The sequence below is a fragment of the Mauremys reevesii genome, linkage group 9, assembly GCF_016161935.1.
Source record: "Mauremys reevesii isolate NIE-2019 linkage group 9, ASM1616193v1, whole genome shotgun sequence".
NCBI classification, from domain to species: Eukaryota; Metazoa; Chordata; order Testudines; family Geoemydidae; genus Mauremys; species Mauremys reevesii.
The window spans coordinates 11,121,871-11,149,177 of NC_052631.1; the positions used below are offsets into that span (position 1 = coordinate 11,121,871).

The 27,307-nt window shown below is 47.6% G+C and overlaps 1 protein-coding gene across 1 annotated transcript; it reads left to right on the forward strand.

Moving 5' to 3' along the window:
- The first annotated feature begins 644 nt into the window (after positions 1–644).
- On the forward strand, positions 645–27,307 carry ZMAT3 (zinc finger matrin-type 3). Its single transcript, XM_039489886.1, has 6 exons — positions 645–839; positions 10,438–10,757; positions 13,416–13,535; positions 15,426–15,592; positions 15,718–15,818; positions 21,938–27,307. Exons 2-6 carry the CDS (start codon positions 10,494–10,496, stop codon positions 22,147–22,149), a joined length of 864 nt encoding a protein of 287 aa, XP_039345820.1. The 5' UTR covers positions 645–839; positions 10,438–10,493; the 3' UTR covers positions 22,150–27,307.

Sequence of the window (27,307 nt, forward strand, 5' to 3'; positions counted from 1 at the left end):
CCCTAAGTGACTGTGGAGAAAGCTTTCCAATGTCATGAAAACCATCTCTCTGTTTTCTTCTGCAGGCATCCTGAAGCAATAGCTCTAGAGAGGCAAACTGCCCAGTCCAGCTCAATGGGCTGTGGACGCTGAAACCGGAAAGTGGCATTTAAAATAGCAACATTTTCTTGTTGTTGCTCTTAACCCACATCCCAAACCCCCTCCCTCCTCTCCATCCCTGCACTAATGACTCCTCCTCACTCTATCCTCTCCCCCACATTAGTTACTCCCCACTCGTATCCTCCTTTTCATCCCCTCCCCTTGGTAATGGCTCCTCTCACTCACGATTTCCCCAGCCCCTCCTCTCGCTAGTTACTCGCCTCCTACGAATTCAGTTCAAATCCACAGCACTTTATTGACATCCTGGCAAAGCGTAAGGAAGCGATCCCTCAGTGTCTGTCACAGATCTGTCTTCACTGGGCTTTCCGCTGAGCCTGGGGGTTTAGCGGCAGCATCGCTTGGTATACAGTATATTTGCTCCTCTCCGGAGCTCCGAGGCTCATGCGCCTTGGCAGAGATACTAGAGGCAGTTTTCCCGAGTCTCCTCCCCTATTCCTCCCCCCTGTTCTGCAGTCACTTCCTGCAGCTGTTTCCCTCTGTGTCCGGTTCTACTGACTTTTCTGACTGTCGGCCCCCTCAGATCTAGTGGGGAGCAACCCGACTTAAGTTGTCATGAAAAAGGAAGACAGGAGGAGGTGAAGATCTCACCTGGGGATGTGCAGGGCTGGCCAGCTCCAGGTACAAGGGATTGCCTGCAGATTGCTTCTCTGAGTCCCTCCTCTCAGAATCAGGAGAGTCTAGTAAGTGTATTATACTTGGGTGTATGCATTTATTAGAGTAGTCAGGACACTGGCAATAACGAGGAGGTAAATCGCACCACAAGCAGTGTTATGTACATATTCCACTTGTTAGTTTGTGGATTTTACATGTTTGTTTTGCATGTGTGTAGTTATGTTGCATGTGTGTTTTGAATGTCTACATATTGCATCAGTTTTTGGATGCTATGTTTTGCTTGTATGTTTCCCAAATTGCATCTTGGCATCTTGAATTCTCTCTTGAATTGCAACCATTTCAAGATAAGAACAGATGCATCCAATTTTAATTAGAATCTAAATCATGGGGATTGTAAAGCTTCCAATTGTGCATAAATAAATTTGCTAAAATATCAGTTTTTGCATCATGCTGTATAGTCCCATAGTGATGTATTAGGAAACAAAATGTTCCCTTGCCCTTTGCGTTACCTGTTTTGCATCTACAGTAGTCTAGAGTCAGTGTCAGTGACCACTGTCATGAAAGTTGTTTCCATTCTAATGCCCTGCGTTCAATCACTTAGTACTGTATGAAGCCTTCATCTTTCAGGCTGAAATTTGTCAGGCTTGGTCTCTGACCAAAGGTGAATGTATTGGGAAAGTTTCAGTAAAAACAAGTACTGTACATTCATTCTAGAGTATGAGGAGCCTGGAGGAAAAAAATACACTTTCTGATTTAAAAAATAAATAAATAGTGACTGTTTGAATAACTCCATCACTGAAACAGCTGGAAACGGTCAGGAAAACTCAGCACAGAAATTAGATTTGACTGAGCTATGACCTTTTAAAAAATTGCACTCTGCCTTTGAATTTTCCTACTATGTTCATAAAATCTGCTGCTAAGGAAGGCTGTACTGTGTGTGCATGCTTGACGAACTTAGCTGTGCAGTGAAAAGCTTTTGGGCCTAGATTGTGCCTGACATTTCTCCCAGGGTTGCATACGGTAGTGAAAGTATAGAACCTTCCTCCCCTCTAGTATGGCATGCACAAAGGCCAGGTACAATTGTGGTCTCTGTGTTCAGGGAAGTGCAGGATCAGCTCCTTCCTTACTCTCCCCGAGGCACACAGCGCTCCAAAGGGGTAGGAAGTAGATGGACTTACCCGGCTGAATCCCTGTGCATTGTCCTGTGGATCACACAGGAGGAAGTATGTTGTAGCCCATAACGATGTGTAGCAGTGGGCATCACAGTGAGACCCAGGAGGCATCCTGTCTTCCTGAGGCAGAATGCCTCCTGGAACTCACCCTGGGGAACTGCTGCTCCAGGCTCTCCGCTCCAGGCTGTGTTAAAGGCACAACTGAGCCTTTACTGAAGTTGGGCAGAGAATAATGCAGAGATCATTGGTCATCTTGCAAGGTAAAAATGGCATGGTTTCTAAAGTGCACAGAGAGAGGGAATCTCTCTTGCTAACTTCCTACAGTGTGGAGATGGATGGAGTCCATTGTGGACCTAGTAAGGTAAATGGGATGGGGTGTTACAGTGGGGCCTAGACAAACAGTTCTAGATTATGGATCTTCTTTTTCTTACATATTTCTCTAAACCAACCAACTAAAAACATCCTAGCACGGCCTTTAAAGAAAAATCAACATTCCTGTCAAAAGTCAGGAAATGGTAACGTTAAGATTGCCTCTGTACCCTTAATCCTGCCTCTGTACCCTTAATCCACTGCAAAAAGTCTTCAGTTACATACCGTTTCTCAAATATAATTTTTTCCCCTACACGTGGTAGTGCTGTATACTGCACTATGTATGATAGCCAGAGTTCATGGAAGTAATAGCAAACACTTCTTAGACAAGATACAGCAGATTGGGCCTGGTTCTCATTTACGCTAACGCTACTCTAGACTGTGCTTGCTTTGTAAAGTAGGCTTAAAGTGAGAGTAAACTATATTTACATCTAATTTAAGGCCGCTTTCCATTGCTGGAATGGTGCTTTTACTGCAAATGAAAACCACTCCATTATGTATATTAGAGTAATAATACAAATTTGCTGGCATGTCTAGGTCACCTAAATGTGTAGCTAAATTCACTGTATGGGTCCAAATTATGATACCCATGATCACAAATGTATAACTCTTTCTTCCACCTGTTATTCCATTGAAATTAATGAGACTACCTGCAGAGTATTAATGGGAGTAAGGGGGGCTGAATCTGTCTCAGAGTTAACAGTTATGCCCTGAGCTGAACCCATGGTAAACTAAACTGGTGGTTAGAAAAAATATTATATAGTACATTGTTGACTCAATGATTAAGATACTTATAGAGAGAAGAGAATTTATTTATAAAAAGTGAAAGAGCATTATCCCATGGACTTTAATGGGACATCTCACATACTTAAAGTGAGATGCACACTTAAGTTCTTTGCTGGATCAGAACCACAGTGTGCAACACTTTGCAGGACTGTACCCTAAAACAATAAAGATTGTTCTAATAATTGAGCTAATGAAAAGAGTAAGTATAAACAAATTTTAAAAATGAGAAGAGGCGGCACATGTACATGCGATTACTCATGTGAGTTACAGCTTAATAGTGTGAATAAAGGGATCACAATCTGCTCCTAAGATTGTACAGAAAAATTGTATGGTAGTATATTGTAGGATTGAGAAACACTATGAAAGCACGTCATTAAAGATTGTGCTGTAAAAGGATACAAGCCAAAGGGCAATGTTAAGGCTGTGAAATCAACCTTAACTATGTCATTTCCTGGCTTTGAGTGCTTACTGTTCTCTTAACATAGTTTTAGGTGCAATTATATTAAAATCCAGACACTATGCTGAGAAGGGAAGAAATGTTAATGAATCTTCAGCTCTGTGAGCTTTGAGCAATCTTTATTCCTGGATAAAAAGCATTCCTGAGCAGAGGCTTCAAAGCTTGATGCATTTATGGTTTTCACTGGCTTACAGTGATATGATTTCCTTTCATTTCCTAAAGTCATTGTTGTTACAGACATTTAATATGATCTGATGTTGTTCTAAGGCATTCATAGACTTGTACTGACATTGTTTTACCAATCACATTGTAAAACTATAATCTGATTATTATTGTCTTGCAGTGTTAATATGACAATATAAAAAAATGGTCAGTTTCTTAAGATAGTCCATTTTCAAATGCTCTATTGAGTGGAAGTGAAAGGATTCCCTGGGAGAAATACTGGCCTAATTAAAATCAATTGAAGTTTTGCCTTTGACTTTCATGGGACAAGGATTTCACCTTCTGGGTTTTACCCTGAAGGTCAAAGAGAACACCCACAGATGGTAGACTACATCTTCATATTGGGTAGGTCAATCATCACCTTATCTATATCAGTGCAGACACCATACCAGTGCTACAGATTCATAGCCTTGGAAGCTATTGAATTTTGTGGCTTTTCTGAGATCTCCATATTGGTGCTGGGTCATACCTTGACTCCCTTTCCCTCTGCTGTAGCATCACAATTTGCTGAATATGGAGACCATGGTGATTTAATGGTGATCTCCAGGTGCTGAAGCACCTGGCGCATATGTTGGCAATAAGGTCACTGGGATAATTACCTGGTGTCTGGTCTTTTTCTGTGAAAGGATTTTATGCAGGCATATAGAATCACTGACAGTGAGGGCTTGGCTACACTTACAAGTTGCAGCGCTGGGAGTTACAGCGCTGGTCATGCAGCTGTGTAGGGCCCTGAGCTGGGTGGCCACCACTGACAGCTACCAGCGCTGCAGTGTGGCCACACTTGCAGCTTCAGCGCTGTATTGAGAGGTGCATTGTGGGGGCGGCTATCACAGCACACCTCGCGTTCCATTTTTTGCGCGTATTGTGGGGAAGAAGGAGTGAAGAGGTCATTCCCGTCATTCCTTCCTGTGTGGTGTGCCGTGGCATCATCATCCAGCAGCATTCACTCTTCTTTTTCCGGCAGCTTGGCATTGTGAGTGTCTTTCTGTTTTTTTTCTCTCTGTGTGAATGTGGATTTCTGTGGCAAATGAGCTGCCGAGCTGCTGGACTATGCTGATGAGTGTCGCAGCCACACACGCACAACAGTCTAGCTATTCCTTCAGATCGTGAAGTGACCAGTGAGTCTGGATGTCGATGATGATATCGATTCTCCTGCGCGTGCGTGCTTGTGGTGCTCCTGAAATTCACACCGCAATGCGTTGAGCGCCTGCTTGGCGCTGAAGAGAAGGGAGACTGGTGGTGGGTGGGATTCATGGAAGTTGGGTCTGGGATGGGCAGTGGCTGCAGAACTTTCGTGCACTGAGAACTTTCATGATGGGCCTGTGTGAGCTCGCCCCCCTCCTGCCTGCTCTCTGCAAGCAAGGACACAAGCCTGGACTGCCGGGGGGGTGTGCTGGCAACTCCAGAAGCTGGTCCAGACAGCAATGGCAAGCGGAAGCTAAACGGTCGGAAAATGGAGAGAAGGAATGGAGTTGTTTTAAGAATCATTTTTTTGATGCAAGTTGCAGGCAGGTGCAGCACATTGTCGAGAAAGACCGTGACTTGGGGGAGCTGGATGGTGGCAGGGGTGGTGAGGGGGCTTTATTCCTATGGGGACATTCGATAGATGGGGCGATATTGGCATTCTCCTGCCCCCCACCTATCAGGTTCTCTAAGGTATGTTCTCCATGTTGTGGATCACCATGTGGCTCAGGCACGATTTGCATGGGCGCTTCATGGCTGTTTTATGATGCATTCATGGTGCATGATGCTGGCCTGAACAGTGGCTGATTCAGGAGCTTACAGGGACAGAAGAGGGGACAGGGAGATCACAAGGAGGGAGTGAAGAGCCAGCCCATCCCAGCCCTGGGCGCCGCCCTGCCTTGGAGAACCCTTGGCTCACCCCCTACAGGGAGAGGACTTGGCGGGAGGGCCGGGGGGAGGGTGAGCAGGGCTAGTGACGTGCTTGCTGACTGTGCTTGTGCGTTTAGTGCGCTTAAATGGGTTGTGGGGGGGGGGTTAAGCTTGCTAAGCTTGCATATATCCGCTTATTGTGCTTTGCTGTACCCTCCACCAGCTTGTTGAAGGAAGGTGTGTAATTCAGATGGAAGGAGGAAAGGTGAAATCATCAGTCAGAGTCCTGGAATGCAGGATGCCTTGAGGGAAGAATTTGAGCTGAAAGCCAACAGTAATGTGCTATAATAAAGACTGTTTTCAAAGCCAAGAATTGTTTTATTGAAAAAAAAAACTTCCTTGACAGACAGACACACAACATTTTCATGAACACTTTCGGGATTTTTCTCAAATTGTGCAGCTGGGGTCACCTGAGGCAAGAGCAGTAGAGTGCAACTGATGAGCAGAGTGGCTGACAGGGAATTCTGGGATGAGATGTTACTTGTCCTCAGGCTTAGACCTTCTGTAATGAACATTCCAGCTGAACTCTTTTGGATAGTGTGCAGTCAGATTGCTTCAGATGGCCTTATCCAATTAGCAGTTCCTTCAACTGATTATAATGGTGAGCTAGTTACCTTTTTACACAGATGAGACAATGTGGTTCTAGGCTGGTCTCTGTATCTTTTGACTAGTAAAGCCATGGGTCACAATAGATTATTTCACCTGATCTCTGATTTCCTTGTCCTCTGGAATTCCCTGTGGCACATGGCCTTCAGTTTTGACTTCTGTCCATCTTGACAATGATGTGACTGTGCCACCATCATTAAGCGATGTCATCAAAGCCTCACTTAACAAGAGAAAGATGTTAATTATCCTCAGACATGCAGATGTCCACCCCCCTCCTTAAGAAGCCATCTCTTGACACTGAAGTGCTTGCCAGCTGTCAAATCCCCCATTTTCAGGGAACAAGATTGAGAAGCTGTGGCTATTCCAGTCCAGGAGCACTTGGACATTAGTGGCATCCCAGATAGTTCCCATTTTAGGACTAGCATTTTTTGGATTTGAGATCGCACTTGTCAGGCTCACGGATGACCTCTCACTGGTTTTAAATCAGGGTCAGCTTGTCATTTTGGTCATGGTGGATTTCTTAACGTCTTTTAACACGAGTGAACACAGTTACTGCTTTGACAGCTAAGGAACATAGCTAGTGTGTCTGGAGCTGCTCTGAAGTCTTACCTAGAAGAAAGGAGTCAGTCCACAGTGGTAATATGAGATTTGAAACGCTGTGTCCTTCAAAGGTCCCTTTATCACCCATGTTGGTCAATGTATATACTGAGCTCTTTTAGCCAGATAATTTCTTACTATGGGATGTGGGCACAGCTGTACATCTGTTGCCCTGTGGACAATACAGTTCAAGTCTCTGGCCTGGAGGGATGTTTGAACTATCTTGTCTGGACACATTAAAACTTCTGTGTTCCCAGGATTGGTTATGAAGTCTTGCTACTGGATAGAGTTAGTTACTACAAGAAGGCTCATTCTAGTTGAGAGGGTGTGATTAGAAGCAGTGAGTCAGCCATGCCCTCTCTAGGAAGTCCCACCCCCACCCTCCATGTGTTCCATGTGATAGGAACCTTTTTTGCACGTGCACTTCACAATTTGCACAGGTGATGCACAGGTGATTTATCTCAGGGTAACCTCACAACAGCAATCCCTGCCTTTGTGTCTCATACACTCAGCTGATGAAATTCCCTCTTGTTAGGGCTAACAGTAGAGTTGCTCCACTATTAGCCACTTGTTCAGAATCCAGCATCCCTTTTCTCACTGATCTAACAATCACATTCATGTTATGCCCACTTCGCATTCTTTGCACTGTCTGCCTGTGCAGTGGCACATTAACTGTTAGCTGGTACTGCTGGTTTTTAAAGGCTGCAACAAGGTAGGCTCCCTGACTATATTTGAAACGTCTTCCTTGGAATTCATCTTGAAGAGGATCTCTGGTATGACATGACCATAGAATCATAGAATATCAGGGTTGGAAGGGACCTCAGATCCCTTTAGGAATCCCACCATCATACTCAGAAAAAGGAATTAGTGTCTTTGTCATGGTGGGCCCTAGGGTGTGGAATTCACTTAACCATATAATCCAGTAGTCCATCTCTCAGCCCACCATTAAACACTCCTCCTTCCCCGGTGTTTTTTAGAACAACTACTTCCCTCTAATTTATACTTTTCCATCCATTCCCTTCTTTCCTCTTTAGATTCTGCATTGAACATCCTCAAATTTGTTTCAGTTGTTAATTTTAGTGAGGTTCTTTAGGGGTTTTTTGAATTGCATTTGAATTAATATTTAGAAATTGATTTTAGTAGGGAGCACAGCACCTTGACAAGGGAGCTGCCCTACAGAAATAAAACCCAAAGGCTTTATTGTCCGCCCATTTCCAAAGGCGTGTATATGTGTGCTTCATTTTTTGTGGGTTCCCCCCCGTTAGTTCCTAGAAATACTCAGAAAACTTTAAAGCAATATTGTTGGCTGGAACTTGAGCTTCTGTTCTGCAGCTGGTCCTGTATAGGCCTAGGGATTTGCTCACAAGAAGCCAGTTGCAGAACTGGGGGTCCGTGTGTGCAAAAACAACAACACAGATTCATTCGGGTAAAATTTTCAAAAGTGCCCAAGTGGCTTAGGCTCCTAAATCCCATTTTCAAAAGTGACTTAGGCTTCCAAGTACCTAAGGCCCATTCACTTAGGTTCTCACAGGCCAGAACTTGAAAGGTATTTAGGCACCTAAAGATGTAGATAAGTGCCTCATGAGATTTTCAGTAGTGCCTAATTAGGTTAGATGCCAACCTCATATTGATTTCAATGGGAGTTAGGTGCCTAATCTGTTTAGGTGCTTTTGGAAATCCCAGGGGGCACCTATGTGCATCTTTAGGTGCCTAAATACCTTTGAAATCTGGCCCTCAGGCCAGGATCCTCAAAGGCATAAACATCTCTGAGGATCTGGGCCTAAGAACCAAAGTCACTTTTGAAAATGGGACTTAGGCACCTAAGATACTTCTGAAAATGTTACCTGCAATCTAAATTAAGGATTCCTATTTAGAAAAGTAAAGGTAGGTCCCTGTATTTAAAACACTTCTGCTTAAAGATAGTACAAATCTGGCACCCCAGAATGCAATTTTAGCTTGACGTGATTTGAAATGGCCAAGATATCAAATCCTGTTTATTGGTAAGCGGGGCTATGATGAGATGCTAATATAATCTTGAAGAAAGTTGTTCTGTCTTGATTTACACTAATACTTCCACTTTGCATTAACCTAGCAATGTTCATCCCAGGGTTTCAACAGAACTTGGAAACATAAATCAATTAAGCCTCTCAAAGCTTTTTGTTGGAAATTTAAGTGGGTTCCTAAGAACTTGAACTGATTGAGAAATAAACTGAATAAGTGCTAATATGAGATAATCTTCCAAACCTAAGAAAATATGAAATAGTTTTTAATATTGCATTGTACTTAGTAAAATCTGCCAGAAGTAGAGGCAGATATCCAAATGCTTTCAATAGCAAATGCCTCAGGAAAATGGTAGGTATTAAATGGAATGAAGTTGTAACAAATGAGGAGATTTGTCAGAGTTCCACAACTTTTAAATTCCCAAAGTTATCCAGAGAAGACAATGTAAATATCTGGGATGTATGAAGAATGTAACCAGAGCATCTGCCATGGCAGGTGTACCATTGGGCAACTGGAGGACATGTAAGAGAGGCGGAATGAAATAATCTCTCCATTGAACACTAGAGAGGGAAGACTATTGGACTTAACATTGAGGACATGCAAAGAGCAGCCCAGGATAGACAGGGATGGCAGAGTCTTATTCAGGCTCTAAGTGATGTTTGATAGTGTGAGAAGGATTCAGACACTTAGTAAGTGAAGGCATGGAGAAATTGCCCAAGGTCATGCCACAAGATAGTGGCAGAGTGTGAAATGGAACCCAGAAGAAATGGCTCCTGGTACTTCGTTCTAACCAATAGACAACAGTGTCTCCCTCAGTGCTTTTATTTACTGGAGAAAAATTAATTTTGACGTATTTTCCTGAAGTTGATATTTATGAAGGCTTTGTATGGGGTTTACAATTCACAGCATACACAATTACTTCCAAATGATTGACAAGGTACCAAGCAACAACACATATTGCAGTATTAGTTTATTTCTTAGATTGTGAACTCGTTGGCACAGAGCCCACCCCTTCTTGGATTTGGGAAAGGGCCTAAGGCCCCAATACTCCACTTGTTTACCCTTGGGAGCGCTGCTTCAATGGGCCTCTGCATGAGCTCAGCAGTGAGTCACTGCACTAACAAATGTAGGCTCCAGGCCTCCTAGGGTAACACAAACATGGCAGAATGATATTTTCTTGCATCTGGAAGCTTATGCCTGGTGAGTTCTCATTTTGTTTGTTGTCCAGATAATATAAGTTCTTAGTAGTCCACTTAAATTTCCAGGAGGATGTGATAGCCTTTATTAATAGCTAAACTCAGATTTTAATCCGTGTCGTCTTGCCTAAAAAAATATCTGGGGCTGGATTAACAGGCTGACTGCAGCAGCGTTGCCCTGCTCCAGTGAAGCAGAAGCTATAAACTCATCTTAACTGGCTGGTTAAACTGGGTTTATGGCTGCTTTGCATTGTTGGAGGGACACAGAGCAGCTGGAGTGAAACTGGCAAAGTTGGCCCCAGTCTTGGACGTTCACATTGTGAAAAGGATGCCGTTTATTTGAGCCTGTGTCTTTTTTCTGGTTCAGAGCTGAAGAAGAGTCTTCCTCCTTCAATAGTAACATGCCAGCAGTCCTCCCAGCCAATGATTCTTTTGCAGCAGGCAGGACTTCCTCCTCATCCTCGTCCTGAGAAGCCTTCATCTCCTCCTATGTCAGTGGCCACAAGGCCAAGAGCCAACTCACCACTGTCCCCACAGAAACCGTTTGGACTGGGGCCTTCCTTGCAGCACTCACAAGAAGAGGAGCTTGCAAAGGATCCCGTGCTGGAGGAACTATGTAAGCCTCTGTGTTGTAAACTTTGCAATGTCACTCTGAATTCAGCACAGCAAGCCCAGGCGCATTACCAGGTAAGGAGAAGCAAAAGAAGAAAGATGTTCAGATTAGTTGTTCCTGTGAGGTGCCTACCACTCTTTCAGTAGGGCAAACCTTATGAATTGTGGGACCCCAACCTGCCATAAGTGAGGGAGTGATGTGCCAGGAGCTTCCTCTCCTTCTGGTCCCACTGCCAGAGGCAGGTGGGGTAGGAGGGCAGATGAAGCCCCCCTTTTTGCTCCCACGCCTGAAGGAGGGTTACTGAGGCTACCCAGGGTTTAAGAGTGGGGCCCTAATGAGTTGCTTGTCCTCTTTGTGCTTTAGGCTGGAGTTCATCACAATTTTTTCATCAAAACTTTTCTTCCGTCATGAAAAATGTTGCCCTTTCGACCAAAATAATGGAAAATTTATTTAAGTCAAAGCTTTTCATTCCTCCCCCGCCACAGGAGAATGAGAAAGCAAAACCCTGTGCGCTTTGGTCCTTAGTTGAACTGGGGAATCAGGTCCTAGACTCCCCCTTTAAAATAAAGGGGGAGAGGCAGTGGGAATTTAACCAGATTCCCCAGTTCAACTAAGGCCAACAGAAAGTTCTGATTTTCCTTCCAGTTCTAATTTAAAAACATATTTTAAAAATGTTGATTACCCATCTTTTCTCCCAGCTTTGCTGCTTTTATCAGTGGATGCCAGTTTAGCAGGTTTATGTCCCCTGGGGGTCGGATTGAGCAGGCTCTATTGAGACTGAGGAGTATGCTCTTTATAACTCAGACAGCAGGTGCTATAACAGAGGTGGGCAAACTATGACCCGCGGGACCGTCCTGCCCAGCCCCTGATCTCCTGGCCCGGGAGGCTAGCCCCGAGCCCCTCCCCTGCAGCCTGAGCTCACTGCGCTGCTGGCGCAATGCTCTGGGCAGTGGGGCTGCGAGCTCTTGCCGGGCAGCGCAGCTGCAGAGCCGCAGCCTGACCCGGTGCTCTGTGCTGTGCGGTGGCGTGGCTGGGTCCAGCCGGGTGGTGCGGCTGCCTGTCCTGGTGCTCTGGGCAGCGCGGCTGTAGCGCCGCCAGCCACCGGTGCTCCGGGTAGCACAGTAAGGAGGCAGGGAGCAGGGGGGGTTGGATAGAGGGCAGGGGAGTTTGGGGGGTGGTGGTCAGGGGGCAGGGGTGTGGATGGGGTCACGGCGGTGAGAGGGCGGGGAACAGGGGGGTGGAATGGGGCAGGGATCCTGGAGGGGCAGTCAGGAAGGAGGGGGGGTTGGATGGGGCAGTGGGGGGCAGTCAGGGGCAGGGATTCTGGGGGCGGTCAGGGAGAAAGTGTAGTTGGATGGTGCGGGGGTCCTGGGGGGGAAGTCAGGAATGAGAGGAGGGGTTGGATGGGGCGATGGGGGGCAGTCAGGGGACAGGGAACACGGGGGTTGGATGGGGCAGGAGTCCCGGGGGGACCGTCAGGGGCCGAGAAGCAGGAGGGGTCGGATAGAGGGCAGGGGCCGGGCCATGCCTGGCTGTTTGGGGAGGCACAGCCTCCCCTAACCGGCCCTCCATACAATATCGGAAACCCGATGTGGCCCTCTGGCCCAAAAGTTTGTCCGCCCCTGTGCTATAAGAATGAAGTTACTACCTTTGCTCTTAGACCAAACACCGTTCATATGGTTCACTTGAACTGGTCTTGTCTCTGAGTGGCGCTTCATCACACAAACAGGGGTGTAGTATATGACAGACACCCTTGGATTAGCCAGCTTCTCTACCGCAATGTACATTTCTTTTGATATGGTTCACAATATGGATCCCCAGAGATCATCTCTCACTTTGTGCTTCTACCTGGTAAGAACACCATCTTATTGGACTCTCAACTTCTGACAACTTCTAGATATGATCATCTGGGGTGGGTGGTCTAAGAGTCTTCATTTCACTCCCCCTTCCCAAGTACATCAGAGTGCCAGTTTGCTGACCTTCTGGGTATGTCGCAATAGTTTTCACTTTGGTTTTTCCAGAGGAGTGTACTGAACAGGGAGGGATTTAGTGAGATGAGGAGACCTGGGTGTCTTTCTATATTATTGGGATGGATTTTCAAAAAAGCTTCTAATTTTTGCAGGCAGAATTTTGTAGGTTCATCCCTTAGGTTTGCTGGCTGGCCTGGAAAGCATGTCCCATGCTATCTCCCTGGAGCCTCTCTTTTCCCAGGTCTGCTTCAAGAGTCTCCTCCCCAGCTACCCTCTCCCTTCAGGGATAGTCCCAAGGTGCAGGCCCCTCTGAGTTTTCTTTGCCAGAGAGGAAACACCCGATTACCTCTCCCCTAGATCTCCTCTCCCTATTGCCTTGCAGCCTTTCTTTATAGAAGCCACCCAGGTTGGTTAGTCACAGCTGGGTCTAATTCTCAATTACCTGTCTTTGAGGTGCCACAGAATGGGCTAATTGGGCTCCCCTTCACCCTTTCACTGCTAGTGTGGTGGGTACATACCCCATCCCAAGACCCAGCCCTGCCAGGTACTGAGCATCTCATGAGGAATGTTAAGCACTCTAATCTCCCATTGCAATCAATGGGAGTTGAGATTGCTCAGCCCCTCTCAGGATTGGAGCCTGTATCTGAGCTGCTGTTGTCATGACTACGTTTACATTTCAGCGTTTTAGCTGAGTCCTCTGGCTGCTAGATACAGGTGGGACTCTTCCATCTGGACAGTGATTAATTCAAGTTTTGTTTCCAGGGTAAAAACCATAGTAAGAAACTTCGGAATTACTATGCTGCAAATAGTTGCCCAGCTCCTGCCAGAATGAGCAATTCAGTGGAGCCTGCCGTGCCTCAGATTGTCTCCCATCCAGCTCAGGTAAGGCCTGGGGAGGTGACGGAGGCTGTGCTGCTTACATGTGCAGAACCCCCTATGACAACATAGGTAACTAGGTCTCGTGCTTTGGGGTGGGATTGCTGCAGGGGTCAGAGGAATTTTCCTCACTATGTCCAGCATGATGCAATTGGCCCGGTGTGTGCCTTTACATTCTTCTGAAGCATCAGGTATTGACCACTCCTGGATACAGGGGACTTGACTCACTGAGCCACTGATCTAATCCTGTGTGGCAAATCCCATGATACCTGTGTGAATCAGATGCTCTGCTGATTATGGCTGTTTAAAGCCATGGAAATCACTCGTCGTCATGTCCTTCCTTTGTGTGTGTGTGTGTGGTATATCCTCCCCTTGCCTAGCCATCTCCTGTGCATCCAAGTGAGGCTGCACCTGGGTGCCGATGTAGAAAAGGTGTTTAGAGTCTAGCACCAACGGCACTGGGCCATCATTTCCCTCCCTAAATAGCTACTCTTGTGGCACTCATTCTCCAATCACTGCATGAGTGAATGGCCCCCTTTGTGATCCAGATTACTGCTGTCCCATGAACTGCCCAATGGCAGGCACGTGTAGAGCAGAGTGCATGCCCAATTAGCTCAAGGGGTAAATCAAATGTTCTCCACACCCAACACTTGCATGTCATTGCATGTTGGTCAGCAGGGATCAAAGCTGGGGCCTTCAGCACCACAAGCTCGGGCCTCTACTACTTGAACTAAAGGAGACCGAACCCCTTAGCTGTGAGTAAGTAGCAGGTTGTTATATGGTTGCTGGGGCCAGCCTCTATGGGGGAGACCTGTTGACATACAAAAAGAACCTAATCCAAAGCTTACTGAAGTGAATGGGAGTCTTTCCATTCGCTTCAGTGGGCATTAGAGCAGGCCTTTCCCTAAGCCATTGTATGTTACAAGTGCACTATGCTGATTCCCAACAGCTGGGGTGGCTGCTCTGCCTTGTTTGAGGAACTAATTCTCAGAAAAAAGAAAGCCAAGTTTGAGCCTGGTACATAGAAGATGTTCATATTGTACCATGCACGCCAGAATTCTAGGGGTTTTTTTTGGGAGGAGCATATGAATTATCAAAATAGGGGCCAAAGAAACTGCACCTTAGAAAGTGTAGCACTGGCAAGGCCAATGAGTAAATCATTGTTATTCACACTGTTTGGGAAATACGGTTCCTTGGTGATGTACAAAACACCAAAAAGACTCAGTCACTGCCCCAATCAGCTTACGTTCTAAATAGCCAGACAAGATCATGCCCCATAATGCACTGGGAGATCCCGAGGACTGAGCTTTCTCAGGACTGGATCATTCCTCTAAAATCTGCATATGGAACTCCCGCTGTCCATAGGCAAGGTGTGGGGAGGGGTCAGTTGTTTCTCTGCAACCCATGGAAGGTTCTTTGCTGGGTTGGAGATGGGGGCGGGTAGTCTGGACGCAGACTTCCCTCAGTGCTGTGGAATCTCCTTTCAGGGGGCTCCTGGGGGCAGTGGTAGGCTGAGGAGTCCAGCCTGCGAGGAAGCTGGAAGTGGAAGCAGGAGGCACGAGAGCCAGTGCAGAGGTACAGGGCCTCTGCACAGATAGTTCTGATCTCCATCTGATCCTCAGGGATCTTCCATCTGATCCGCAGAGATCGGTGTGGATCTTAGGGGGTGTGCAGGTTCAGGGGGGCAGACTCCCAGCTGGAGCCAAGGAGAGGCAAACGCTCCTCCCACAAGGGAAAGAATTTGGGGAACCCAGTGCAGAGAACCCAGAGTTCTAATCCCCACTTTTACCACCAGCTTGCTGAGAAGGGTCCACTTCATTGAGCCTGGCTCAGTGATTTCAAAGAATGAACTCCACTATGTTTGTATGTGATCCTTTCCCTCCCTTTTGCTGCTAGATGGGCGCCTCTAAACCAGGAGGCCGAGTGATCATGGCCACAGAGAATGATTACTGCAAGCTTTGTGATGCCTCATTTAGTTCCCCGGCTGTGGCCCAGGCTCACTACCAAGGAAAGAATCATGCCAAGAGGCTACGCCTGGCAGAAGCACAGAACAACTCGTTCTCGTAGGTATTGTTCAACCTTTACATTAAGGGCTGGCCTGAATGTGTGCAGCCATGCTCCAGCAGTCTCTGTTAATGTATCTCAGAGAGCTTTAAAACAGAGCTGTATGTGTTTATTTAACCTTCAGGGATACATCAGAACTGGGCAAACGGAGGGCACGGAAAGAAGGGAACGACTATAAGATGATGCAGAATAGAAGAAATGTGTATGCGGTTCAGAACAGTACAGGTACTTGAGTGCTTGTGTCACCACTTACATGCTCCGTAGGTCGCACAGTGACTATTGCTTAACGGGTTCTGTTTGACACAGAAGGGTGCATTAGGGAGCTCTTGTTCTGTGAGCTGGTCTGCCCTGGTTCTGACTCCAGCATGAGGGATTGTAACAGGGTGGCTGCCTCCAGGGTGGCATGGTGTAGCTCGGCAGCAGCCCTGCCTCATTTTGCCCCCTTCTCACAGCTCTTCAAAACTCCACGGCCTCCTTTGGCTGCTGCAGTGCCTTGCTGCTATGCCTTGGTCCTCCAACTAAGCCCTTAACAAAAGTACAACTATCCAGGGAATCGGAGTTCCACATCCAAGTTAAAGCCAAACAAAACAGCGCCTTTGCCCCAGTCTCAAACTAGGCCCAATCCCTTCTTCCTAAGGGGCCTCTCTTCTGTCCTCTAATTTTTCTGCCCACCCTCTGGGCTCAGCTTTCAGCCCTTCCCAGGTTCCTTTCCATCACTCCCCTGGGTTCCTTTGGGTTGCTCCCTGGTCTTTCCCAAGCAGGCACTCCTTGGCCTTCCTACCTGGAGTCATCCACAGGTCTCTGCCAGCCTTGTGCTCTCCTCTGGATCCTCACAGCCTTCCTGCAGCATCAAGTGCCACCACTTCCCCTTTCTTCCCAAACCTACGGTTAGATAAGGCAGAGGCCTGATTGGGTCACATGAACTTCATTTTCCCCACCTTGGGAGGCAAAGCTAATTGTGTCACTGGAGGGGCTGGGCCCATCTCCCCTTAAAGTGGCTAGCCACACTGTGTCAGGAACCACATGCCACTGGAGGATTGATGCTCCACCCAACCCTGATCTTCTGACACCCTCTCACCCTCCAACACACCGCCTCCTACCTTGGAATGCCCTCTGTGCTGGGATTGTGGTGGAGGCTGCTAGATCAAGAGGTCTCTCCACTGGGGAAGTTCTCAGTTAGCCACTTACAGCCAGCATCTGGCTCCTTCGCACCACCTGAGTGACACTAAGGGGCCTGGTTGGACTGAAGAATCTATTCCGGAGTCTATACAGCTCTTGGAAGGTTTAAGGGGCAAGTAGGAGTATTAGCAGGCCATAGGGCCCATCCTGATCAACTCACACAACCAAACCTGCCATTGACTTCAACAAGTGGGGGCTGGATTGACAGCTGAGGGCTGGATTGTCCCACATGGATCTGCATGCAGAGGGGACCTTCTACACATGGACCTGTCCCTGCCCATGCAGAGAGGGTGTTATCACCTCCTGTGCAGCACCTTCCCTAGCATGCCTGGGATTCTCTTGCATGGTTTCTCCTCCTGAAAATGTCTCCACAGGAGCTTGGGAGCAGGTCTGGAAGTATGAGGGGCAGAGCAGGTCTGGCACTATCCCCTCCTAACCAAATATTGCAGCAGGGGCTAACATTGTTGAAGGAGCTTTAACATCTTCTGGGTCCTCTTCTTTGTTGCTGCTTGTGTGGGGGCCATGCTTCTTGGGGAAGGGGAGCGGAGGAGGCAGCAGCTGCCCTTGCAGCTGGATATCAGACTCCCCTTCCCATGGATCCCCAAACTCCACAGCGTTGCCAAGGGGCCAAGGCCCCCAAGACAGTCCGGCTGAGAGGACTTTTCCAGGAAAGCTATGAGGGGAACCTCTTTAAGTCTTCCTTCCCAGCCTCCTTCCATGCATCTTTATTCTTCACTGGAGGGGAGGCATCCTCTGGGGAAACACTCCAGCAGATCTATGGGTGGGGGGTGTCAGGTGCTGGGTTCTAGGCAGTCAGCCCTGGTGGTTGGTGCAGTGGTGGAGAGCAGGTACCAAGGGTCGAAGCCAGCTGTAGTGTTGTGACCAGGCTGAGGGCAGCGCTGACACCGGGGTCCTAGGAGAGGCTGCTGCAGCATGCCTGAGGGTTGAGTCACTGCAGGCTCCGTTGGAGGGGCGAGTCATAGCACCTATTGAACATCTGCACCTGCCCATATCTAAACGACCCTCCCCCAGCCTAAAGGGAACAGCCACTGAGCTGAGGGCTCAAGTAAATTCAGGAGACAATGAATGAAAAGCGGGGATGGGAGTGAGGGGTAAAACCAGGGAGCCAGAGAGGGACACTGAGCAGAGAACCCCGGACAGCGCCCACTGCTCCTCAAAGGTGTCCAGGGAGCCAGTGGATGTGGCCCAGAGGAACTGTGCCCAGATATGTGACCGGAGGGAGGAGTGAATATAGGCCCCACTGTCACAGAGCACCTCCCATCCAGCATCCTTCTCCTGGCATGATGGATGGCCACCTTGGCCAGCGCCACTAGGCTGACGAGGAGGTCTCGTGACTTCGTGGGGCCACAGGTGGGGTGAATGTAGATCAGGAGGTGCGGAAAAAGTGCAGCCAGCCCTGAAGGAGAAGGTTCTGGAGGAGCTGGAAAAGGGGCTGCAACCTGGTGCACTCGATGTAAATGTGTGCCAGGGTCTATCTCACACTGCAAAAAGGGCCCGTGTCAGGGAGGGGAATGGGTGAACCATGCCAGGAATCGCCAACTAATATCCCTGGTAGGCCAGGGTCCAGGGTAGAATATAGACTGGCCAACCGGGACTCCTCATCCTCCACATGTGGTAGAAGATCTTGCCACTTGGCGCCAGGGTGAGACATGAGGGTGAGGAAGTGAAGGGTATGGAGTATGAGAACGTACAGCTGCTTCCTAGGCTTGATTCAGAAACAAAGTGAGTGTAGGTCATGCAGCTGGCTTCGGTGGTGCGGAGGGGGGGGCTTGCGGGGCAGGGGCCTGATGGCGAGGTCTGGAGGACCAGAGGTGCGGGGCAGGCTGGGAGCACCCTCCAGCAGGGCCTGCTCGAGAAAGGCCTGAGAGGCAGGCAATAAGGCTTCCCTCACCTCCTGGAGTACACACCGGGGGACACGAGGGGTGGAGAGCCCAATGCGCCAACCAAGTGCCAGGGGATCCACCTCGTCCTCCCGGTCATAATCCTGGAGGTCTTCACTGAGCTGGGGGTTGGGGTCAGTCATGGCAGCTGAGTGAGCAGCCCTACCCTGGCTGTGTGTGCACCTCACAGGGGGCATCTGAAGACAGTCAGTGGGTCTATGATTATGCAGTCCCACTGGCCAAAGCCTCTGTCTAGGAGCGATACAGCAAGCTGCGATACCACACCCGTATTGCTGCAGCCTCAGAGGCTGTGCAGGGTCTGCACGGGTGCTTCAGGCCCAAGTTGGGAGCATTCCATTCCCCACTCCTTTGTCCCCGCACAGTCTGTTTACCCAAGATTTGTGCAGGTGCTGAGAGAGCCCCTCAGTAAAGGAAGCTCTGCAAAGAAAGAAGCTATTTGTGGTGCCAAGGCTTTGTCTGGATCTGGCTGACTCCACCCATCTGTCCGTCTTGATCCTCTCCGCAGTTAAAGTTACTTCACTTTGTCAGCCTCTTTGTTTGTTTCGTTTCTCATCTCATAACTTAATTTCCCATCTGCCTTTCTCTATTGCTACTGTAAGTGGTGGCTATTTCCTGGTGTTTTCTTGGCAAGGGGCCTGAGCTTTTGACTCCGACTGTACCACATCAACCCATGCTCTCATTCTTGCTGTCCAGAATGATAAAGCAGGTTTGCCACCCACCAAAGCCATCTGTTCCCTGAATCAGTTTCTCTGGTGTTTCAGACTCTGACTCTGCCACCCTTTGAACAAACCCAATACGGGAAAGACAGAGTCTGTTCTCTTATTTTGGCAGTGGGGAGGGAGAGAAAAGCACTTTGATTTACTGTAAAATCCTTTAAAAAGAACTTTGATCTAGGAATAAGCAGAGAAAAGCGCATGGGGGAAATTCACCCCTGAGTGACAGTCACTTTGCTCGTGTGCCCAGCCCCATGTTCAGCAGAAGCTGGGAGCATTCTAGGGCAGGTCAGAGTGACGAGGAGGAGTGGTGGGTTGGAACATGGTGGGGACGGGGGTGGGTGTTGAAGCTTGACAGACTGGAGGAGGGAAGGGGTGGATCGGGAGCAGGAGGAGGTGTGGCTAGGGTGGAGCTCTGTGCTGATGACTCCCATTGGTTATGTCTGCACTGCAGCTAGGAGCAAGCCTCCTAGCCTGGATAGACAGACTCATGCTAGCGGGGCTTGAGCTAGCGTACTAAATGTAGCAGCCTGGATGTTGTGGCTCAGACTGGAGCTGAGCTCAAGCCCACCCAATCCCCTGGGTTTGAGAGTCCGAGCACCAGCGTGAGCCACAGTGTCCACTCTGCTCTTTTCAGTATGCTAGCTCAGGCACCACTAGCGAGAGTCTGTCTATCCAGGCTTGCTCCTAGCTGCAATATAGACAAACTCAGCAGCCTATAGCAGCAGAAAAAAGGAGTCCTCTAGCTTGCACCTTGGCTCTGAGCAGCAGCAGAAGAGGAGAGGTGAAGTTAGTATCCTCTCTGTCCCTGTGCTGGCACTAGCGCAGGAATGAATCTGGCCTCATTCTGGTCTCATTTGCTGCAATTTTATATCTGTGTAACTCCACAGAGCACACCAGAGGTAGGGTGACCAGATGTCCTGATTTTTTATAGGGACAGTCCCGATTTTTGGATCTTTTTCTTATATAGGCTCCTATTACCCCCCATCTCCGTCCCAATTTTTCACACTTGCTGTCTGGTCACCCTAACCAGAGGTATTCTGAGGGGTATTTTGAGGGGGAAGGATAGCTCAGTGGTTTGAGCATTGGCTTGCTAAACCCAGGGTTGTGAGTTCACTTAGGGATCTGGGGCAAAATCAGTATTTGGTCCTGCTAGTGAAGGCAGGGGGCTGGACTCAATGACCTTTCAGAGTCCCTTCCAGCTCTATGAGATTGGTATATCTCCATATATATTCCTGATTTGCAGCTTCCTGTCCAAGTGCTTAATTCTATACCATTTAATTTGAAGTATATTTAATAAGTATCTGGATCAGCAGTTTTATTTTTTTCTTTGCAAGTCTTGTAATGAGTGCTCATTAGCCCTCTGACGAGTGTTAGTTTAATTTTGTGTTTTCAGCATGGTGTTAATATAACGGTTCTTCTAAAATGATATTAAATATGATCTTATCATCACTATTTTTAATTAAGCGAGCAATAAACTAACTCTGATCAGAAAGCGGATTCTAATTCTGAAATAGGGGGAACAGTGATACAGGGTCAGATTTTCAAAAACTCCTAAGTGACTTAGGCGCCAAACTCCCATTTTCAAAAGTGACTTAAGCACTTAGGACCCTAAAGCCTGGTGTACAATACACTGTTAGGCAGCTTACATCGACCTAACTCTGTAGGGGTCTACAGTAAAATGTAGCTCTCGCTGATGTAACTCGTCCACTACACCGACTTAATAACTCCTTCTCCACAAGAGGTATAGCACTTAAGTCGATGTAGTTAGGGCAACACAGTGTCAGCATAGATGCTGCATTGCTTACATGGACTGTTGCTGCCTTTCAGAAACTGTCCCACAATGCCCTGCATTGGCAGTTAAATCAGTGCAAACACTTCTGGTGAGGACGCGCATTGCCGACACAAGGAGCATAGTGTGGACACGCAAAAGCGATTCAGTTACTGCGGTACCTGTAGATTGACGTAACTTAGGGCAAGTCTGCACTACAAAATTAAATTGACCCAAGTCCCATTGACGTCAGGGAGAGTTCAGGGCTGCCCAGAGGATTCCGGGGGCCTGGGGTCTTCGGCGGCGGAAGGACCCCCTGCCGGCGAAGACCGGGAGCGTAAGAAGCTCCTGGGCCCGGCCCCGCAAGAGTTTTCCGGGCCCCCCGGAGCGAGTGAAGGACCCCTCTCCAGGGGCCCCGAAAAACTCTTGTGGGGGCCCCTGTGGGGCCCGGGGCCTGGGGCAAATTGCCCCTTTTGCCCCCCACCTCTGGGCGGCCCTGGGAGAGTTAAGCATCAAAGCCGGTTAGGTGCCTTTGAAAATTCTATTAGGTGCCTATCTGTGTCTGTAGGTGCCTAAATACCTTTGTAAATCTAGGCCTAAGTGCTTAAGTCACTTTTGAAAGTAGGATTTAGGCTGCCAAGTCACTTAGGTGCTTTTGAACATTTTACTCATAGACCTTAGCGATTGTGAAGTGAGGCTCGAAGCACTGCAGGGCTCCTCTTGCTTACAGATAAATGGACTCCTTTATTTTCTCTGCAGGTCCCTACTTCAATCCACGCTCCCGCCAGCGAATTCCTCGTGATCTCGCCATGTGTGTCACCCCAAGTGGCCAGTACTACTGTTCCATGTGCAATGCCGGGGCTAGCGAAGAGATGGAGTTCCGACAACATTTAGAAAGCAAACAGCACAAAAGCAAGGTGTCTGAACAGCGGTATAGGAATGAGATGGAGAATCTTGGCTATGTACAATGACACGCTATCCCTTGGTAGTAGTTTGCAGATAGAGCAGCTTGTCTCGCCTGCTGTTTGCCACATGCCCTGCTTTGTGCTCCATTTGATAGGAGTATGCTCTCTAGCTATACATGTAACACCTGCAAACTTAATGGTATGGTTAGGGTATTTTTATATCGCTGTTGGCAGGAATATGCGCTGCAGGATGTGAAGTGGTTTTAATGTTTGTTTGCTTGTTATCTAAAGCTCTTCATTGCATTTTGGGGGAGCCCTGTCCTCCCCCATGCCCTATTGCATGAATGTGCAAGGCCCAAGAAGCACTGGGACCACCACGGTTCTGCCACGCAGGCAGGGTATGTAGAGACGCAACACCCCTTTTGGCGTGTCCTGGAGCTGTGCTCCACAGCATCACTCCACAGCAGGGGGACTTTATGGGCAGGCTAGAGAAGAGGAGGGAACAGAGCCAGCGGATGTGTGAATGGCATTGCTGGCCACACATCCCTGCTAGCAGAAGCATCAGAAGCTATAGCCTCAAATACAACTTACAGCAGGTGCCTCCTGCATTCCTGTCGGTATGGCACAGAGGCTGTGCACATACCCTAAGGAGGATCCTATCTCCCTCACTCTCACATAGGCCACCCCACAATGTTTGGACTTCAAGTGGCTGGTCAGGATTTCAACCTAACAGCTGCATTAGGAGGAGAGCTGATCTGCCACATCAGCAGATATTCTCTTCCGTCAAGGAGGATAGATTCTGGTCCGTTCTTGGCAATGGATTTTTACCACACTGGAGCCAATAGGCATCTCTATGCAGTGTGGGTGAAATTCACCTATGGGAGCAGGGCCTGTGCAGGGCCCAGAGAGCAACAGAAGCTAGTATAATCTGATGGAGGCTCTGTACTGAGCCTTGGCCCTCTATAGGACAGCATGGATGGTGCAATGAGTGTGGGCTGGGGAGGAATCGTGGGTCCAAACACCCTATCAAATTGGTGCTGATGGGGGTCAGGTGCTGTTCTCCAGCCCGTAGTAACTGTAGAGGGGGTGGATCTGTGATGTAGTAAAATTCCCTGGAAATTGGAGATTATTGGATTTCAACTGCCTCAACCTCCACTCCATTCAGCTGCACTAAGCCTGACAGGTGTTATATGTGCAAAGTGAAATTCACCCTCGGAGAAGAGCTGCTCGTGTTGGGCATATTTCCTCTCTTCCCTTTACTCTAAGTCTCAGACTGGGCTTTCCTTTATCTTGCTTCCCACTGAACATCAGCGTTTTAGTCTTTTGTTTTAGGGACGGGATAATGAGCGTGACTGTCATGTTCTCCCACGTATTATCTCCAGGCTAGGCTGCTGTGCTGCCCCTTATTAGGGTGACCAGACAGCAAGTGTGAAAAATCGGGACAGGGGGTGGGGGGTAATAGGATCCTATTTCAGAAAAAGCCCCAAATATCGGGACTGTCCCTATAAAATCGGGACATCTGGTCACCCTATCCGTCATGCAATCTCCGGGCTGGGCTGCTGTGTTCTCCCCTGTGTGGTATTCAGGCTGAGCTACCATGCTGGTCCCCTACTGATCTCTGAGCAGGGCTGCTGTGCTCTCCTCTGATCATTCACGCCGTTGTGGTGAATTTAATGATCCTGATCTTTTTTTTTAAGTAGGATCAGAACCAGGCGGGTGCTGTGGATATCTCCCTTCCAGGCCAGCTTTACTGTTCTGGTTTTATGCTAGTGTAGCTCCTTTGTTTCTCGGGTGGGAGCGTACTAGAGGTGAAAAGGTGCTTTGTAGCTTGTGCCCTCCTCCTGGAGACAGCGAGTCAACGTCTGCCTCGGTGTAATCCCATTGACTTCAGTGGGGCCGCACCGGGGATGAATTTGGCCCAGTGCATATCATGTTGCAGACAGCTCTGTTTTTCCCCATCCTTCACTGGTCCCTGCTCCCTAGTTTCCTGCATTCCACCAGCCCTTTTCAGCCTTAAAATACAGAGTTTCTGTTCATCTTCTCAGGCCACCACAGAAAGGCTTGTATCACTTGTGCGCTCTAAAGTAAAAGCTGTTCTTCAGACTTTGAGTAATCTGTATCATTGGCCACCTCCAGCGAGCACTGCACAACTGCCCTGTCTTTTATATAGCACTCCTATACTCCATGAGGTTAAACTGTGATGGAGGTCACAGCAATCGTCACATGCTCCCTGCTGATCCATGTTTATATGCATGGTAACAGACTTCAGTGTCTGTAACCTGAGTAAATAGGCTTTGCACAGAGGAACTCCATTGGGTGGAATGGGTGGGAGAACAGAATCCCGGGTTGCAGAGCACAAGCACAAGCACCTTCCCCTGTGCTCTCCCTGGCTGGCCCCCTGGCCATGCCCACTGGCCTGCCCCATTCCCAACCTTCCTGTGCTGCCGTAGAGAGTGCAGTCCTTGGGTATGACCTGCTCCCCATTCCAGACAGTGGAACTGTGGCCTTTCCTCTATTTTCCTGGCTGTACACCCCCGTGTAAGGACGGAGGATGGTGAACGATAGTTGTCCTGTGGTGTCTCCCCACAACGATAGCTGCATCGTGTTTAAATGTCCATTTGCCATAAACCACGGCATGGTGTTTCCATTGTTTCATGCAACACTGAATAAAATGAGAGCTGGGGAAAGCCCTGTTATATCTAGTGTCTAGCTCGGTGTCTAGCCAAGGAGGCATTTTCCCTCACAAAACAGTGTCTAGCTGAAATGCCCCAGCAATGGGGCTCCCACCGTTTTCCTTGAGAGGCTGCCCAACAGGCAGGTAGACTTCCCCCAGTTTGAACATCAGGGATGAGGGTTGTCACCTCCAGAATTCCATCTCTCCTCTGCCCTTGTGTGAAGCAGGGAGTGGGACTCCACAGCAACGGTTGACAAGTCTCCCAGGCAGGAGAAAAGGCATCCATGGCTAGAAGGATGTGGGACATGCTGGGATTTGCTCTGTCCAGAAGTTCTGATGTGAGCACAAGGGAACCAAAGACTGCCCGTCCCGTCACAGCACCCACAGTGGTTTCTCCTCGACCTAGAAAATGGCTAATCATGAAGGTGTGAAAAGAAACTGCCTTAGACCTCATTAGTGTTCCTGCGATAGCAGGGGCCTGGACTCAGTGACCCAGGAGGGCCCTTCCAGACCTATGCCCGTATGTTTTAAGGGTTAAAGCCAACCCAAGGGCCCTTCGGCAAGAGGAGAAGGTCAGAACTTGACTATATGCATATTAAAGTAATTCTGTACATAAGGATTCAGAATGCTTCGGGAAAACATATCCTGCTATTGTTACATTCAGAAATGGGGGGTGGAGTGGGAGCATGGCACGGGGCAGAGAGGCACCATACCCAGTAAGAATACAGGTGTGGCACCTTTTTAGAGACACCCCTCCCCCCGAATAGTTTATTTTTTGACTGGAAAAATAAAATGGACTTTTGTGAAGCTATCACATTGGCCAGTAGATTAATGACCTTTGCTGCTAAAAAAAAAAAAATCATTGCATTCATATTTATTTTATTATGCTGACCACTGACAGTCTTGTGAATATTTATGGCTTTATCCTATGGGTAGTTTTTGTTTAAACAGAAAAATCTTCAGCGCACTTTGATTTCGAATCAGACTAGATATTTATTATTTGTGAAAATGTGGCTCTTCCTCCTCTCCCCACGTATATGTATTTTTTTCTTCTCATAAAATAAAAATTGTTCTTTTATGTTTTCATGGCAAACAAATTCAGGGTTTGCCTCCAGATTTTTTCTTAGGTCACAATTGCAACCTTTGTCTAAATGGTGGACTCTGTAAATTTAGCACATGTTAATGTTAACTTTAAATACATATGCATTTCATTCCAGCTGTAGCTTTTATTTTAAGGCAATGAGACCAATACATGGGATCCATATAATTTATGTGGAGTACGAAAGAGGTACTGTTTTGTTTGTATTAAGCATTAGATGTCATTACACATTAACAAATAAATGTGTTATATCATTAACTAACATGGGGCTCAGTTCTGCTTATAGTTATTCTGGTGCAAATCTGAAGAAACCCTTCTAACTTCAGTGGAGTTACTCTGGATTTACACCAGTGTTACCAAGAGCAAAATTTAGTCCAGGAGATTTTTTTTCCCCTTACTACATGAACGTTATAGGGAGAATCTATCTGTAAGCATTGATTCATATTTTGGCTTACTAACATGCTGTTAATAACATGAGCAAAATCCTGTCGTCACATTACTCAGGCAAGACTCCCATTGACTGCAGGGGGGTTATTGCCTCAGTACGAAGTGAATGACATGGCTGCACTGTATACTTACGTTGGCCAGGCCAAAACAAAGCAGGGTGCTAAATGTTCTCTCAATCGTAGATTTTGTTACAACAATCTAGGCTGGCTTAGGCTTTTTAAAGAATTATTTCTCTTGCTCTGTAAGGGCATGAACTTGCTCCCACTGAAATTGGCGGTGAAGCTCCCATTGATTTCAGTGGAACAGGGTCAAGCCCTAAACCACTCCAGGAACTCTGTAGTGCTGATGCCTTGTCATGTACATGTTTTTATGTCTGTATCTACAAGGATTCTCTGGATGAGGAAGAAACCTTTTGCCCCTTAAGAAGAACAGATTTCAAGATGGATCCAAAAGGAACTATTTTTACAACTGGCAAAGTCCATGTGTTCCCAGGAATAAATTAGCATGTGGGATTGAACAACCGTGGACCTGATCCTGATTTCATTTAAATCATGGTGAACCTCCCATTGACTTCACTGGAGCAGGATCAGTTGCCACCTGCATCAAATTGGAAGTAAAAATAAAATCTGCTTTTAAATAAATTGTTAGACAATAGCTGGAATCCTTTTCCCAGTGATGAGAAAAGGCCAGTGGAGTTATATAAAAAATGAGTAAGGCATCTGCACTGAAAGGGAGGATTATGGATGTTTCTGAAACAAAACACAAAATAGTGAATGTGGATACAGAATTGGTTCAGTTCACTTTGGAAGGAACTGATTTAATTTCTATCCTGCATCTGTATAGTAGCATCATTTGCAAATGCTTTGAATGTACGTCATCTAGAGCCTTCTTGTCGGGTTCGTTTTGTACACTTATCCCTCTTTTTATTGCATTGAACTCTGTAGGGGAATAATTGAGTTGATGAAAATGAACCTTTTCTCCACTCTACAATAAATCGTCTTGCT

Bases quoted from the DNA above. Each gene is read 5' to 3' on its own strand.
- ZMAT3 (XM_039489886.1), top strand. From the start codon at position 10,494: ATGATTCTTTTGCAGCAGGCAGGACTTCCTCCTCATCCTCGTCCTGAG. The intron at 13,536-15,425 runs GTAAGGCCTGGG...TTTTGCTGCTAG, and splicing joins TTGTCTCCCATCCAGCTCAG to ATGGGCGCCTCTAAACCAGG. The intron at 15,819-21,937 runs GTACTTGAGTGC...TTTTCTCTGCAG, and splicing joins TGCGGTTCAGAACAGTACAG to GTCCCTACTTCAATCCACGC.